Source organism: Bactrocera tryoni, chromosome 1 (genome assembly GCF_016617805.1).
Source record: "Bactrocera tryoni isolate S06 chromosome 1, CSIRO_BtryS06_freeze2, whole genome shotgun sequence".
NCBI lineage: Eukaryota > Metazoa > Arthropoda > Insecta > Diptera > Tephritidae > Bactrocera > Bactrocera tryoni.
Window position 1 is genome coordinate 12781434 of NC_052499.1, and position 15821 is coordinate 12797254.

The window sequence follows — 15821 nt, forward strand, 5'->3', positions numbered from 1 at the left end:
TTAAAATAAAGAAACAAAATAAAATATTTTGTAAGGCTTAAATTGAAACTACAATATATTTAAATAAAATCTTATCTCCGAATTTTTTTTATGACAAATCCAAATCAAGTAAGTTTTGTTTAAATGTTCGTAAAATATTTTCATAATTATTCAATTTCTCCATAAGTTCCACTTTTTCCTGTATGTAATACTCCTTAGGCATTTGTACGTATTCTTCACCCTTAAAAATGAAACATGTGACAGCTCCCGAATTCACCATGGATTCCGAGTTTATTTTTGGAGAGTCTTGTTGTGTTTCATTTTCTTTTCGGATTTTTGATTTAACACATTTGTTAGTATCCTCACTTCTTTTGTTTATTTTGCGTTTGGAAGCTTTTATACCATTATCGTTAGTGTTGTTAAAGTTATTAAACTTGGATGTGATAACTTTAGAGCTAGAGGGTTCTTGGGTTTCATCGGTGCTCGAATTTGTTATGCGCCTTTTGATACTATTTGGTTTTAAACCCTTGAAGGAAATCTCTTTTTGTCCTGGATGTCTTATTGTACCTATAATAAATACAAATTACAATATTGACTGATTTGAATTTTTTTTTTATTAAATTAATTTACCTGATAAATGTTCCTCTTCATATACTCTATCCACTAAAAATATGTCTTTCACTTCTGTCTGTACATCATCAGCATCCTTCATTGTTGTTGTGGATTCAACACAGTATTCTGCTTCTAAGTTATGATCTACTCTGTCATACTCCAGCAATCCATCTTCATCATCATCCTCACAACCACTTTCTTTAACTCTAATGAGAGTAGAACTATCATTTAAGTCACCATGTATTGAAAACACCATTTCTGTGTCTAAGGCATCAGCTACTTTCACCAGCCCAACTTCACATTCCCTTTCGATATTATCCTCGCCTTCCTCCATATCAGCGATTTCTTCGTGATACGGAAGTGGCACCGCTGTGTTTGTCAACATTGTTCGCCGGGCGTTTCTTACAATATATTTTCCTTCAAAATGATCGGAACACATTAGCATTTGTGTTTCCGGCAATCCATCGGTAACTTTACCTCTTTTCATCCATTGTTCATATCGAGCGGGTTCTTTTGGGAATCGAAAAAGGGTAAATTTTTTATTGCCACAAGGAGCGCAATCATATGTGTAATTTTCGCAGCCTTTATAAACACAAGCTTTGTAGGGCATTATAGTAGAAATATTTTTACCTCCGAAATTCTTTTGCAAAATACTAAACTGAATTATTTGACAATTCACAGATGATAAACAAACACTTTGATCTCGTCGCTCTCTATTTTGTAGAATTTTTTGCCTTGCCAACTTCGCTAAACGTCATAAATATTATACAGCGAATGTTTTGCCATATTTACACAGTTAAAAATATTTAGCTTATTAAACTTGTCGCCCTTTACTTTTATTTATCGTAATAATCGAAATTAACAAAGATAAAATTTGGATCTTGTTTAGCAATATACAAAAAAAAGTTTATTTCGCATGAAAAAAAACAAACACATCTTCAGTGGGAGCTTCCTGCACAAGAACAGATAAAAATTTAGTTTGGGCACTCTATGGCAGAGATTATGTGTTTGTTTTATACCGTTACCGTTCATTTTAATAATTATTTTTATTTTTTCATGTCGTAAATTTTATGTTTTAAAATGAGCCTTATGAACATAAATAATAACAAAACGCCTACACTAGATTCAAAAGGAATAGATTCGGATCGACAAATACCACATTATGAAAAACTTGGGAGAAGTATTAAACAAATATACTTCGAGTACTGTTCTAACACATCTATTCATGGCATACAATACTTTGGAGAACGTCGTCCTTTAATAGAGAAATTTTTCTGGTTTTGCGTTTTTTTGGCTTCAATATACTGTTGTTCAAATTTAATACACAGTATTTATGTAAAATGGAACGAAACTCCAGTGATAGTTAGTTTCTCTGAAAAATCGACACCTATTTGGAGCATTCCATTTCCGGCGATTACTATATGCTCTGAAACCAAAAGGGTTCCCAGGAAAGAGGGTTTGTAGTAAATTTCTTTAATTCTATAGTAATCGAACGATGATGATTTTTATTTTTGTTATAGGAGTAACTTATGGCGAGTTCTTAAAAAGCTTTCGGGAATACGTAAAGGCTCGGCGTTATTTTATACCAAAAAATATTAGCCGTTCGGATTTGGAAGAATTCCGCACACTTCTTCATATCTGCAATCCTCAATTAGTAGAACACGGTACTCCAAAAATTTCAACTGATCTTATAGACTACTTCAGAGTTTTGGAAAATATGCAACCGGAGTTCAATAGATATTTTTACTATTGTAAATGGTTTAGTCATTTCGGTGAATGTGATGAACTTTTTACACCTACTTATACAAATGAGGGCATATGTTATACATTTAATGGTCTCAACGCAACAGATTTGTATCGGGAAGATACTTTTCAATATCAGCGAGTTGGATTTAAAAACTTTTCTGAGCATAATCTAATTCTAAAGCGACCCCTAAAGTGGTCCTTGCAAAATGGATATGCAATTGATAGTGGGATTAAAACGTATCCGGCACGAGTTTTAGGAGCAGGAGCGCGAGCTGGATTTTTTATTGCATTGCAGAGTTTTCGTCAAGAGGTAGATTATACGTGCCGTGGTCCAATACAAGGCTTCAAAGTATCACTACACTCACCCGATGACGTTCCACAAGTTTCAAATCAGTTCGTGCGCATTCCTATGGGAAAAGAAGTGGTAATTGCTGTTAAACCAAATATGATCACAACGTCGGCAGGTATTGCAGAATATCCCCCACAAAGACGTCAATGCTTTTTAGAACATGAGCGTACACTGAGATTCTTTAAAGTGTATACACAAAATAATTGTGTATTGGAATGTTTAACAAATTTAACCCTGGCCAATTGTGGGTGTGTGAAGTTTTCGATGCCTCGCACTTTAGAAATGCCAGTATGTGCGGAGAATAAAATCTCCTGTTACGATAGAGCCGAAGATGTATTGCTTTTACGGGAATTTCGACAAGGTCTTAAAGAATCCCGTTTAAATTATTTAGGCGCCACACAATGTAATTGTTTGCCGGCTTGCACTTCACTTGCTTACAATACTGAAATATCACATGGAAATTTCGACCTAGAAGATATGTTAAAAGCAACTGGTGATACTTCATTCTTTGAAGATTTTCCTGGATCACAAATGTCTCGTCTCTCTATATACTTTAAAGAGCATCAGTTTATAACATCGAAGCGATCTGAATTGTATGGTGTAACTGATTTCTTGGCTAATTGCGGAGGTATTTTTGGTTTATTTATGGGCTTCTCTATACTAAGTTTGGTTGAACTCTTGTATCATATATCACTACGTTTATGGAGTAATATGCAACTTTTAACAGCATCATAATGTCGTAATTTTTTGTTTTTATTTTAGTAATGTTGTTTATTTACGTCATTATTATTACGTTTTAATAACATTTACATTTCTTTTTATTTATGTAATATTATTTATTTATTTGCCTTCAAATTATTATTAAGTTTTATTAACTTTTACATTTAATAAAGCAATACCAAAAATGAACTAAATTTAGTTTTTTAAGAATAAATATATGTATGTACAGTGAAAATATTTTAATTTTCTTTGTTGAAAAGGTTCGAATTATCTACACACTTATGTATATATTAATTTTGACACGGCAACTCCTACATGTAACGAATGAATTGAATTTTTCGCGCTCGTTTTCCAAAGCACAACATACGAACGAGCGGGCAATTTGTGAATTCGTCGTTTCTTTTCACCATTCGTGCGCTGTAGTGTGCGGTTCTGTGCGTGCTTTTAATGAGATTTTATAATAAATAAAGGAAGGAAACAGTTTTCCAAGTGAAAAAAAATTATTTCCAGTCCTGATATATTGTTATTGAATATCAGAAATCGTTGCTTTACAGGACTTTAAGTTTTCGATCAGATTTCAAAGTTTACATAGTGTCAGTGAATAGAAGGAATCTTGTAAACGGAATTGAGTCATGGCCGCCGACCAAGTGCAATTTCAGCAACTCTTAAATTCGTTGTTGTCCACGGACAATGATGTGCGCCAGCAAGCCGAGGTGGGTACAATAAATTACATTAATAATTTCTTGACTACCATATATGTAAGTCTAGAAACATTTCTACTCGCTAATAATTGTTAACACGAGGTACATGTGAAATTAATAAAAATTCTCGTTATTATTTATTGCGCAGTGTGGCGCTTCCTATAAATTGAGGAAAAGTGGAATCAAATAATTTGCACCGATCAATGCTAATATACTTATATACATACATATATATAATACATTCACATATACTCCTTGCGCTTGTAATGTGCATATTGTCATTTACAAACATACGTTATGCTGGAAAATATATATACAAATATGCATTTGGAATATACACGCATATGCCTCGGGTTTTTTAAATTTGCACTTTGCAGTCTCTAGCGTATATCATCCGCTGCAACGACCACGACAACGAACGAGTGTTAAAAAGGAGACAATTTAGCAAAACGTGTTTTCATTATGCTACACATGTTTTCGTTATTTTGGTTATATTGTTCTTTCCTTCTCTTCTACTTATTTAAATATTTTCCTAAAATACATAAGTATGTAGTTTGGTTTACGGGTTTCAAAATCCTTAGGATATGAGTGTACCATTTCGTAATTGAGAATATTGGGAAAGGCAATAAAAGTGTAGATTAAATAGGAACATATAATATCTATTTGGTCAGAATAGTTATTTTTTTTACGTATTGCTTTAGATGGCAAATTCGTGAAAAATGGATTACACATACAGGTACATTCTATTTTTGACAATTGAATATGCGCAAAAATTTGCAATAAGTGAAGAACGGAAGAAAAAGCAATACAGACAACCAATCATAAAGGTGGTAGTGATATATTTGCAATATTGGTGACTAGGATGAATGACGAGGGCTTATGGCATGAATTAGAATCTAGCGATTATATGAACAAATTTCATTTATTTTTAATACATGTGCCAACGCCCATTTTAACCATAAACTGAGATAGGAATCTGAATAAGTATATTGCGTCTCCTATATATATGCTTATTATTTTTGAATATTTTCATAGACACGTTAAAATTTAATGCCTATAATATTAGTAAAAGTGGCTGCAGCCGTCGAATGTCTAATGGCAAAATTGCTTATTGCTTGATTAAGCTATGACCTTGAAAAATGCTCTGGGTTGTCGGAGAGGCTGGTGTGCTTAAACGGATTTCACACGACATTGTTTGTACATCGCATTACTTATTTTGTTGCAGTAGTTACAATCTAGGACAATACATACCCTTGTGACCTCCTTTATACTAAATGCATAATTTAGGTACTTAACTTTAATTTTTTCAGCAAGTTAAATTATTACAATAATAAATTAAATTATTTGCGTGGTTTTTATATACATTTTTAAATTACTTAATAATTTTTTTTATAAATAGGATGCTTATAACAATTTGCCATGCGATGTCAAAGTAACACATCTTTTGGGTACAATCCACAATGGCCAACAATCGGAAGAAGCACGTCAAATGGCGGCAGTACTTTTGCGTAGATTATTTACATCTGAATTTACGGAATTCTACAAAGAGGTGAGTTATTCAATATCGAAGAACTACTTAAGCTCTTGCTTTTATTATTGACTTACGTTGGGATTTTGATGAAATGATTGGTGTGACAAACTATTTATCTATGTAAACATACACCTGGCGATATGGATATGATAATTTATATATGAATAATTGTATTTGCATGCATACTCATACCTAATTTTAAATGAACAGGTGATATATGTAAAAAAATGTAATGTAATTGATGCTTATATTTTTGTTAAATATTCGATCATAGTTTTTCTCTCCATGCACCACTGTAGGCTTTGTTATCCAATAACTATAGGGTAGTAAAGTTTTAATCCTTTTACAAACGGATGAAGACAAGCTTTTATGTTCGAAATAAAATTGGAAGTTCCACAGTTCATTTGGTTAGATAACCGAATGGCAGCCATCGGCTGCTTAAAATAGGTAAATTTAATTAATGTTTGACCAAAGGCTGTGCAAAAAAAGTCCTGCATTGTATACAGAATAGATCCATCTTAATATTTCTACTACACCTATCTATATAATCGGAGGATAATTGGTTTCAAACAAAATTGCATCTTTATTTTACTAACGGACAACATAATACGTCGGGGCTTAGATCATCAGAAGGTAGAAGGTCACTAGAAATATAGTTTCAGATTATTATAATTCTTTCAGGTGTGCGCTCAATTAATAAATACATAGTAGGTGATAACAATATAGCTATTACAACTATATACCTACACATATATGTATTTACGATCATACTTAGTATATGAATTGAAAAATAACTTAAGGCGACGTGTCAGTTTTGTTATTAAATTTAACTTTGTATGGTATAGGAACTCCCGACTATATAATTTAAAATGAATATTGCCTGTACAATGTTTATTTATTTATTAGTTTTTAGTTGAATAACCTTTTTTCCATTCCACTGTACATAGTTGCCGCAAGAATCGCAGGCTCAGCTGTTGCAGCAGATTTTGTTAGCAGTGCAGCAAGAAGTTACACCGAATTTGCGCCGCAAAATCTGCGAACTGGTTGCCGAAGTCGCACGTAGTCTTACCGATGAAGATGGAAACAATCAATGGACGGATATCTTGCAATTTCTGTTCCAGTGTGCTAATTCACCTTCGGCCCAATTACAAGAATCGGCTTTGCGAATTTTCGCAAGTGTTCCATCCATCTTTGGCAATCAAGAGGCACAATATTTAGATTTGATCAAGCAAATGTTGGCCAAGAGTTTGGAGCCTACAGCTGATGTGGAAGTACGCTTTCAAGCTGTACGAGCCATTTGTGCTTTCATACTGCACCATAGCAAGGATGGGGAATCTAATGTATTTAAGCATTTCTCAGATTTATTGCCACGCATGATTATGATCACTGCTGAGAGTATTGAAGCACAAGATGATCAGAGTTTGTTGAAGTTACTTATCGATATGACCGAAACATGCCCGAAATTTTTGCGTCCCCAATTGGAGAACATCTTCGAGATGTGTATGAAAGTTTTTGGTGCAACAGATGTAGAAGATAGTTGGCGTCATTTAGTTTTGGAAGTAATGGTATCTTTGTCGGAGAATGCACCAGCTATGGTACGCAAGCGTGCTGATAAGTACGTCTTAGCATTAATTCCGTTGGTATTGCAAATGATGACCGATTTGGACGATGATAAGGAGTGGGCCACATCCGATGTGGTAACCGATGACGACAATAGTGATAACAATGTCATTGCGGAGTCATCTTTGGATCGCTTGGCTTGCGGATTGGGCGGCAAAACAGTGTTGCCTCATGTCATGAATGCATTGCCGAATATGTTGGGACACGCCGATTGGAAGCAGCGCTATGCCGCACTTATGGCAATTTCGGCCATTGGTGAAGGTTGTCATAAGCAAATGGAGGCCATGCTGGACCAAATCATGGCAGGCGTATTGAATTTCTTGCGCGATCCTCATCCACGTGTTCGTTACGCTGCTTGCAATGCCATTGGTCAGATGTCTACAGATTTCGCACCCACATTTGAAAAGAAATTCCACGACCAGGTGAGTGCATTAACAATCAATCGCAAAAACTTTGTTTTGAAAAAAGAATTTGTAAATGAAAAAAAATATCGGTTAATTTAATCTTATTTTGTGTAGGTGGTGCCGGGATTGTTATCTTTGCTCGACGATGTGGAAAATCCTCGAGTACAAGCACATGCTGGCGCCGCTTTGGTTAACTTCTCAGAAGATTGTCCAAAACACATTTTGACTCGTTACTTGAATGGAATTATGTCGAAGTTGGAGACAATTTTGAATTCCAAGTTCAAAGAGCTGGTAGAGAAAGGCAACAAATTGGTGTTGGAACAAGTTGTCACCACTATCGCATCAGTCGCAGATACTTGCGAGAAGGAGTTTGTCACTTACTATGATCGTCTTATGCCATGCCTGAAGTTCATCATACAAAATGCCAAGTCCGAGGATTTGCGTATGTTGCGTGGCAAAACCATTGAATGTGTCAGTTTGATTGGTTTGGCAGTAGGCCGTGAAAAATTCATCACCGACGCTGGTGATGTTATGGATATGTTGTTGAAAACACACACCGAAGGCGATTTGCCTGACGATGACCCACAAACATCTTACCTAATAACCGCTTGGGCTCGCATGTGCAAGATTTTGGGCAAACAATTCGAACAGTATTTGCCGTTGGTAATGGGACCCGTAATGCACACCGCAGCTATGAAACCAGAAGTAGCTCTACTGGACAATGACGAGGTGGAGGACATTGAAGGTTGGTGCGGTTTCTTTACCCCTACGATATGGGTTCGGTCTTCGATTTTTCATTTATCTAAGAGTCTGAAATCAAATTTCAGCAGAATAAAAATTTTAAATGTATATTTATAACAATTTAAATTTGATTTTGAATTATTATATTTTTCTTAACAACTAATAAAACCAATCAACTACCATTTTTATCTATTGATTCTCTCAGATGATGCCGAATGGTCGTTTATTAATTTGGGTGAACAGCAAAACTTTGCTATTCGCACTGCTGGCATGGAGGATAAGGCATCAGCCTGTGAGATGTTGGTTTGTTATGCACGTGAATTGAAGGAAGGTTTCGCTGACTACGCCGAAGAGGTGGTGCGCTTGATGGTCCCAATGTTGAAATTCTATTTCCACGATGGCGTACGTACTGCGGCGGCCGAATCATTACCATATTTGTTGGATTGTGCTAAGATCAAGGGTCCCCAATACCTAGAGGGTATGTGGCTCTATATTTGCCCCGAATTGCTGAAAGTTATAGGCACAGAACCGGAAGCGGATGTACAATCAGAGTTACTTAATTCATTGGCTAAATGCATAGAAACATTGGGTCCAAATTGTTTAAATGATGAATCAATGACACAAGTATTGGAAATTATTACAAAATACATGGGTGAGCACTTTGAACGTGCCGACAAACGTTTGCAAGCCCGTAACGAGGAGGACTACGACGATGGTGTGGAAGAGGAGTTGGCTGAACAAGACGATACCGATACATATATACTTTCAAAGGTGGTGGATATATCGCACGCACTTTTCCTGACCAACAAAGCACAATTTTTACCCAATTTCGAGCGTATTGCACCGCACTTTATAAAGCTGCTTGAACCGAATCGCTCATGGTCCGATAGGCAGTGGGGCGTTTGTGCATTTGACGATGTCATTGGTAAGTGTTGATTATATTTATTGTGAGTACAATGCTCTATAAGTATTTTTCCATTGTTTGTGCAGAGTTTTGCGGTCCAGCATGTGCTGCTTATCAACAGATTTTCACACCGGCCTTGTTACAATATGTTACCGACAAATCAGCCGAAGTCCGCCAAGCAGCCGCCTACGGTTGCGGTGTATTGGGACAGGTAAAATGCAACACCGTTTTTAGTAATGAGTACGGAGTAAAAACTGAATTACTGAATTTTTAAAAACAAAAAAATTTAAACTTGGCATTGCAACTTTTTTAAACCAACTTTATAAACAAAAAAATTTTAACTTTTTTTTTTCCTCAGTTTGGTGGTGAACAGTTTGCTGTTACATGTGCTCAAATCATTCCGTTATTGGTGCAAGTTATATCTGATCCAAAAAGCCGTGACCACGAGAATATCAATCCCACAGAGAACGCTATTGCCGCAGTTTCAAAGATCCTGAAATATAACAGTAGCGCCATACCCAATGTGAACGAGATTATTAATGTTTGGTAAGCATTTTCATAGATATATATGAAAAATATTTAAAATTATTTTTATTGTAATAGGTTCTCTTGGCTGCCCGTAACAGAGGATGCCGATGAAGCTCCACACATTTATGGCTACATGTGCGATCTAATCCAGGCCAATCACCCCATCATATTAGGAAACAATAATAGCAATTTGCCACGAATTGTATCAATAATAGCCCAAGCATTTGTTACAAAAGTTGTGGCGCCGTTGAGCGATATCGGCACACGTATGCTGGGCATAGTGAAACAAGTGGAGTCCAATCCAGAAGTATTCCAGGCATGTGCTAGTATATTGACACCTGAGCAACAATACGCCCTGCAGGATGCCTACCGGGAATTGGCTGGTGGTGCACCAGCAACTGCATAAAGACAAACAATTACGGCAAATCTATTGACATCTGCTGCTGATGCTGTAGATAAGTTCACAGTTATGTATGTGTAATCAAAATAGAAGCAAAAAAGAAATGAGTAACAACTCACATTATATATAACATATGAAATCGGAATTCAACAAAAAACAACTATTCACATAACAGTTAAAAACTTGACCTGTATGACATCAGACGTAAATTTGCGGTTTTGAATTTAGTTACGAAAATCACATAAAGCTTGAGAAAGTGGCAAGTCCGCTTTCAATGAAACGTTAAATACTTATTAATTAATTTTTTGAAACAACAAAAATCATAATATAAATACGACTTTATTATGTATGTATGTATATGTGTATTAAAATATAAATAAATATACAACTATGTATATATACATATATATAAATATATACAATAATTGCTGTAAAATTTCTTTTACTGATTGTACGTCTGAAGTTTTAAACATTGTTTCCATTTTTTTCGTTACCGAAAATTAATGGGCTCTTCACAGCTAGGCGACTTGTATGTTACCGGACTCTTCGTGAAAACTTCAGGCCCGGGGAGAATTGTCCTCGATCTCCTCCACTCTCTCCTCTTATCAAACCGCCGTATCTATTATAAATGATCGAAATTGAATTCCCTTTGTATAAGTAAGCACGCATTAACTACATTGAGTTAACGTGTATCATTTGGCTCAAAATAAATTCCTGCTGATAGATGCACTTTTATTGAGATAATTTTATTTAATAAGAATTAAAATCACCAAAGCGTTTTTTGGAATGATAACAATTTTTTTTATTAAACTTTTGTAAGACATTTTTGCAAAACTATTGCTTTTTGCGAAAAACTTCGACCTTTAGCGGATGGCAGACATCATCAGGCACCTCTTCGCCAACCGTTATAGATACATCACCTTGCGGGCAAGCACTTAATGCAACCAAAAGATTCATATCAGCAATAAATTCAATATAATCTCCTTTACGGGCTGGACTGGGCTTACAGAAATATTGTTGAGTATCCTGAAAATTATGATAAAAAAGTAAATATTTGAACGGCTATCATATGCAAGAAAGCATTGCTTGTAACAAAACTGTTCTATACTCACTCTCGTGAAACCTGTGCACATAAAAATGTTCCATACATCATGCACATCCTCCTCTTTCAAGTCACGTTCCTCGATCACCGCTTTCGTTAGCGAACTGTGACAGCTGCCCACACGATCATTGCCAGTGATCAATTTGTATGTATAATCATCACAGCGCGTACCAATCACATCATGCAATGAACCACCATCCTCATCAATTCCATAGGCTGCCAACGAGTCATAAACGAAAGTGGCCATTGGCCTTAAATAAGGTAAATTGCTCCACAAGCGATCGTAAACTTTGAGATGTGTGCTGTGTAATTGACGTGTTTTGCCCGAATAGAAACGTTCTTTGGTATTATCCAAGTTCCAGAAATTCACATCGCCCACCTGTGAGCCCTCGCTCACAGTAATGCGACATAAATCGCCGGCCTGCATGGTCCATGTGCGCGCACTGCGCTTTGGGACGACCACCGTCTCCACAATCTCGCCAGTGAGCGCCTCAAAACGTTTGTCGTCGTACAGCGTTTTATCGACCTGTGCCGATGCAGGTTTATTATAACATATCAAAGGTGAGTGTTTAGGAAAAGTACGGTGTTTAAAACCGCGTCCACACCAACCACCATTGTTCGCCGCCATATTTGGGAATAATATGTCCACTATACCTCAAGCAATTAATTACTTAGCAATATATGTATTCTACGCGCAACTTTAGCGATCAAATAGAACTGCGAATTCTAATCAGTAAATGCTAGATTTTATTCATTTATAAGCAAAATTCAAAGAGAGCAACTTATTTAACAAGTGAGTGTTAGATTTTATTCATTTATAAAAAACTTGAAAGAGAGCAGCTTATTTAACCAGTGAATATAAGTTTGAGCATAGTCGGAGTTGATAAGATAAGATACATACATATGTATGTAGATAACAACTGTACCGCGACATTAGGTCTATTATGCCCTCTCCTAAATCGTAAAGACCCACCTTGGTCCAGCATATTAACAAATTCTAATGCCTGGGATAACAGAGTACGAAACTTAAATTATTGTAGTATTTATTTATTCGAATATATAGTTACATATATACATTGGGACAAAAAAGCACCCGGAAATTGTAAATAAATTCCCCAGGTAAATGATATTTCAAGAAAATGTATTTTGCTAAGGTGGTGGGACTATCTAATTATAATGGGTTTGATTCTTAAAATGAATAAAAATATTGAACAAAGAATTTGTCTACAATTTTGTATTTCTACCCAAATTTCGTGTGCGGAATCAATAAAAAAAGTATGACCGGTACAAAACCTTCAAAGACGGTCCAGAGATCGTTGAAGACATGTCTCGTTCAGGACGACCTTTGAAAAAGTAAAGAATATTGTGCTTGAAAATCGCAAGAGAGCTTCACATCTCTTGCGAGTTCGTTTAAATGATTTTGGTGGATACTTTGAAATGTCCCGATAATGTCGCTTTTTTTCAAAAAGAGTACGATTGTGACCGAATTTACAGCCAAAAACGCAATAAATACCATCGATCTACCACCGTTTTTCCCAGATTAGACTCGAAGTGAATTTTTCTTGTTCCTCAAACGAAAAATGCCGCGTTTCCCCATTTTCAATGGATCGAAGAGATAAAACAAAATTCGCTGAAGAAGCTGAAAGCCATCGCGAAAAGTGGTTCGATAACTGATCGTTGCCATAAGTGTATTAGATCTGGTGGGGATTACTTTGAAGGCGACAAAATAAATATTGATGAATAATTAAATATTTTGCGTTTTATTTACAAATTTTTTGGGTACTTTTTTGTCGTAATATATGTATATACCATATGTATATATGGAGGTATATACATACATACATATGTACGCGGATTGTTTATTAAACAGAAAGCTACTATATAAACTGGTATGCCTTGTTGAATACACAAACAGCATTGGACAGCTATGAAATTCAATTGGTAATTACGAAATATGATAGAGATCGACTAACTGATCCTAGATTGTATTTATAAACATACATATGTATACTATAAATATGTGTATAAATGTACATGCATACGTCTTTACGAATTGGATAGATTTTATGGAACTGTGTGATTGAATTGTAACTTCTGAAGTCATCTATAAAGTAAAGGATAATCCAAAAATAATATATAAAATTAATAAATGATATTACACATATTTAAAAAAATACCGCTTTTACATATTTGAGCTACCTCGTTCTTACTTATGTTGTTCTGATAGTTTTCACCTTTTCACAACATGAAACAGCTTTTGCATCAATTGATCTTTACAAATCTATACTTTGGCAAGAAGAGAATAACCAGTTTTTATGATGAAATTACTACGAAATGGCTTTAATTTGGTTTGAATAGTATATCAAAAACAAAAAAAAGCAACTATGTACGTTCGCAGAAAATGCTTTATTCTAAAATGTATGTAAAAACATATTTTATATAATTTTTGTGCTAAGCAGGTATCTAGAGTGTATTTTTTAAAATATATGTACATACATACATATATTCCAACATATGAACATACATACATATGTACGTCTAAATGGAAGTAAATTGTTAATTATTATTACTTTTGCGAAAAATTTCAACTTTCAGTGGATGGCATATTTCATCAGGTACTTCCTCACCGACCACTACTGAAACATCACCTTGTGGGCAGGCACTTAGCGCAATCAATAGATTAATTTCGGCAATAAACTCGAGATAGTCCCCTTTACGTGCTGGGCTGGGCTTGCAAAAATATTGTTGAGTATCCTGAAATTTTTGACAAAATACCAATGATTTGAACGGCTATCATATACAAGAAAACATTGCATGTAACATAACTGTTTTATACTCACTCTCGTGAAACCTGTGCACATAAAAATATTCCATACGTCATGCACATCTTCCTCTTTCATACCACGCTCCTGGATCACCGCATTCGTTAGTGAACTGTGACAGCTGCCCACACGATCTTTACCGGTAATCAATTTGTATGTATAATCATCACAACGCGTACCAACTACATCGTGCAGCGCACCACCATGCTCGTCGATGCCATAATCTGCTAAGGTGTCGTGGACGAGTGTGGCCATTGGTCTCAAATAGGGGAAATTACTCCATAAGCGATCGTAAACCTTGAGATGTGTACTATGCAACTGACGTGTCTTGCCCGAGTAGAAGTGTTCCTTGTTATTGTCCAAATTCCAGAAATTCATATCACCCACCTGTGAACCTTCACATACAGTAATGCGACACAAATCGCCAGCCTGCATTGTCCATGTGCGAGCGGTGCGCTTTGGTACGATCAGTGTTTCGACGATCTCACCTGAAAGTGTTTCAAGCCGTTTGCTGTCATACTCTGTTGGATCAACTTGTGCTGAAGGCGGCTTATTGTAACAAATTGTTGGTTCATACTGTTTAAAGAGGCGTTTTTCCTTCGAAGTACCAACCATTTTTTTGATTTTTCAAAATGTCTTTAAAATTATAACGGCTACTTTCGTAAACACACACAGAAGTTGTTTAACGTACAAACACTTCTTTTCTATGAACACGAAACTTGGACGGTCTCTATTTATACCTTGTTTAGGTATAATGCCGTTATGTATTTTCCCGGATTTATGTAGTTCAACATGAGAGTATTTGATAAAACTATTTACTGATAAAAGCAATCTCGTGAGCGGTGTCATAAATATTAGCACTTGAAATAATACGCTCCAAATTATAGAGGGGACAATAGAGAGGTGCCAATTTGATTCTCTGCAAGTTGTAATTGTATATGTATATAAACCTTCAAGAAAGCGCATGCATACACTATTCTACAATGGAAGTGTCATCGAGCCGTGTCGTGGTCCGATCTGAACGGTTTCATGGAAGATTGTACCGCAATAATATGTGTAAATGGAAGATTGGTCTAAGTAATCGGAATGGATCCGGATTTTTATCCTTGAAATTATACAAATTTCGTGAAGATACCTCATCAAATAAAAAAGTTTCAATACAAAGACTTAATTCCGATAGTTCAGTTTGTATGGTAGCTATATGCAGTATTGGTCCGCTACCGACTGTCGTGGGAACGGACTGTCCACTTTGCAGAATTCTGCTGCTACATCAACAAAATTTTAAAATTTGAGATCGACATGGCTAAATCGACTCAGCTGGTCACACTGATAATTTTTATATATATTTTATAGGGTTCCAAAAGTTTCCTTCTGGGTGTTATAAACTTCATGGCATATTTAATATTATGTATCCTGTCCATGGTAGAAAAACTGATACGTGATATTGATCCAGAAGCGTGAATAATAATGTTGTGTGATGTATGGAATTTTTTCACGTGTACAAATTTTGCTATTGTTTTGCCCGAATTTTCGTGAATACTTAATTACTCATCAGTATTTTTGGTCCAGTTCAGCACGTAAAGGATACTGCCTTGAGTTTATTGACGAAATTAATCTATTGACTGCGCTGAATGTCTGCTCACAAGGTGATGTATCGATAGT

General features: G+C 35.6%; 5 protein-coding genes across 7 annotated transcripts; 2 read left to right on the top strand and 3 right to left on the bottom strand.

Annotated features, from left to right (window-relative positions):
• Nucleotides 1-75: 75 nt before the first annotated feature.
• On the bottom strand, nucleotides 76-1304 carry LOC120766667. Of its 2 annotated transcripts, XM_040092301.1 has the most exons (3): nucleotides 1069-1304; nucleotides 610-1008; nucleotides 76-546 (listed from the first exon to the last, which is right to left on the bottom strand). In XM_040092301.1, exons 1-3 carry the CDS (start codon nucleotides 1199-1201, stop codon nucleotides 89-91), a joined length of 990 nt encoding a protein of 329 aa, XP_039948235.1. In that variant the 5' UTR covers nucleotides 1202-1304; the 3' UTR covers nucleotides 76-88. The 2 variants fall into 2 exon arrangements, with proteins under 2 accessions (XP_039948235.1, XP_039948234.1); XM_040092300.1 differs by having other exon boundaries at nucleotides 610-1303.
• A 346-nt stretch (nucleotides 1305-1650) lies between these two features.
• Nucleotides 1651-3460, top strand: LOC120766916 (pickpocket protein 28). The gene is made up of 2 exons (XM_040092662.1): nucleotides 1651-2047; nucleotides 2112-3460. Exons 1-2 carry the CDS (start codon nucleotides 1672-1674, stop codon nucleotides 3419-3421), a joined length of 1686 nt encoding a protein of 561 aa, XP_039948596.1. The 5' UTR covers nucleotides 1651-1671; the 3' UTR covers nucleotides 3422-3460.
• Nucleotides 3461-3809: 349 nt separating this feature from the next.
• Nucleotides 3810-10522, top strand: LOC120766818 (importin-5). Its single transcript, XM_040092533.1, has 8 exons — nucleotides 3810-4119; nucleotides 5507-5656; nucleotides 6586-7680; nucleotides 7777-8407; nucleotides 8609-9328; nucleotides 9394-9518; nucleotides 9666-9853; nucleotides 9911-10522. Exons 1-8 carry the CDS (start codon nucleotides 4039-4041, stop codon nucleotides 10239-10241), a joined length of 3321 nt encoding a protein of 1106 aa, XP_039948467.1. The 5' UTR covers nucleotides 3810-4038; the 3' UTR covers nucleotides 10242-10522.
• Nucleotides 10523-11012: 490 nt separating this feature from the next.
• LOC120766829 (uncharacterized protein C11D3.03c-like) lies at nucleotides 11013-12081 on the bottom strand. The gene is made up of 2 exons (XM_040092544.1): nucleotides 11348-12081; nucleotides 11013-11261 (listed from the first exon to the last, which is right to left on the bottom strand). Exons 1-2 carry the CDS (start codon nucleotides 11963-11965, stop codon nucleotides 11070-11072), a joined length of 810 nt encoding a protein of 269 aa, XP_039948478.1. The 5' UTR covers nucleotides 11966-12081; the 3' UTR covers nucleotides 11013-11069.
• A 1773-nt stretch (nucleotides 12082-13854) lies between these two features.
• LOC120779726 (uncharacterized protein C11D3.03c-like) lies at nucleotides 13855-15262 on the bottom strand. Of its 2 annotated transcripts, none has more exons than XM_040112101.1 (2): nucleotides 14178-15262; nucleotides 13855-14127 (listed from the first exon to the last, which is right to left on the bottom strand). In XM_040112101.1, the coding sequence occupies exons 1-2, from the start codon at nucleotides 14772-14774 to the stop codon at nucleotides 13894-13896; spliced, it is 831 nt and encodes a 276-aa protein (XP_039968035.1). In that variant the 5' UTR covers nucleotides 14775-15262; the 3' UTR covers nucleotides 13855-13893. The 2 variants fall into 2 exon arrangements, with proteins under 2 accessions (XP_039968035.1, XP_039968041.1); XM_040112107.1 differs by having other exon boundaries at nucleotides 13855-14091; nucleotides 14178-15258.
• Between the last annotated feature and the right edge of the window lie 559 nt (nucleotides 15263-15821).

Excerpts from the sequence above, each read along its gene's own strand:
- LOC120766818 (XM_040092533.1), top strand. The coding sequence starts at position 4,039 with ATGGCCGCCGACCAAGTGCAATTTCAGCAACTCTTAAATTCGTTGTTG. Across the intron at positions 4,120-5,506 it reads ATGTGCGCCAGCAAGCCGAG|GATGCTTATAACAATTTGCC; the intron begins GTGGGTACAATA and ends TTTTATAAATAG. Across the intron at positions 5,657-6,585 it reads TTACGGAATTCTACAAAGAG|TTGCCGCAAGAATCGCAGGC; the intron begins GTGAGTTATTCA and ends CACTGTACATAG.
- LOC120766829 (XM_040092544.1), bottom strand. The coding sequence starts at position 11,965 with ATGGCGGCGAACAATGGTGGTTGGTGTGGACGCGGTTTTAAACACCGT. Across the intron at positions 11,262-11,347 it reads TGTGCACAGGTTTCACGAGA|GATACTCAACAATATTTCTG; the intron begins GTGAGTATAGAA and ends CATAATTTTCAG.
- LOC120779726 (XM_040112101.1), bottom strand. The coding sequence starts at position 14,774 with ATGGTTGGTACTTCGAAGGAAAAACGCCTCTTTAAACAGTATGAACCA. Across the intron at positions 14,128-14,177 it reads TGTGCACAGGTTTCACGAGA|CCGTTCAAATCATTGGTATT; the intron begins GTGAGTATAAAA and ends TGTATATGATAG.
- LOC120766667 (XM_040092300.1), bottom strand. The coding sequence starts at position 1,201 with ATGCCCTACAAAGCTTGTGTTTATAAAGGCTGCGAAAATTACACATAT. Across the intron at positions 547-609 it reads TGAAGAGGAACATTTATCAG|GTACAATAAGACATCCAGGA; the intron begins GTAAATTAATTT and ends TATTTATTATAG.
- LOC120766916 (XM_040092662.1), top strand. The coding sequence starts at position 1,672 with ATGAGCCTTATGAACATAAATAATAACAAAACGCCTACACTAGATTCA. Across the intron at positions 2,048-2,111 it reads AAGGGTTCCCAGGAAAGAGG|GAGTAACTTATGGCGAGTTC; the intron begins GTTTGTAGTAAA and ends TTTTTGTTATAG.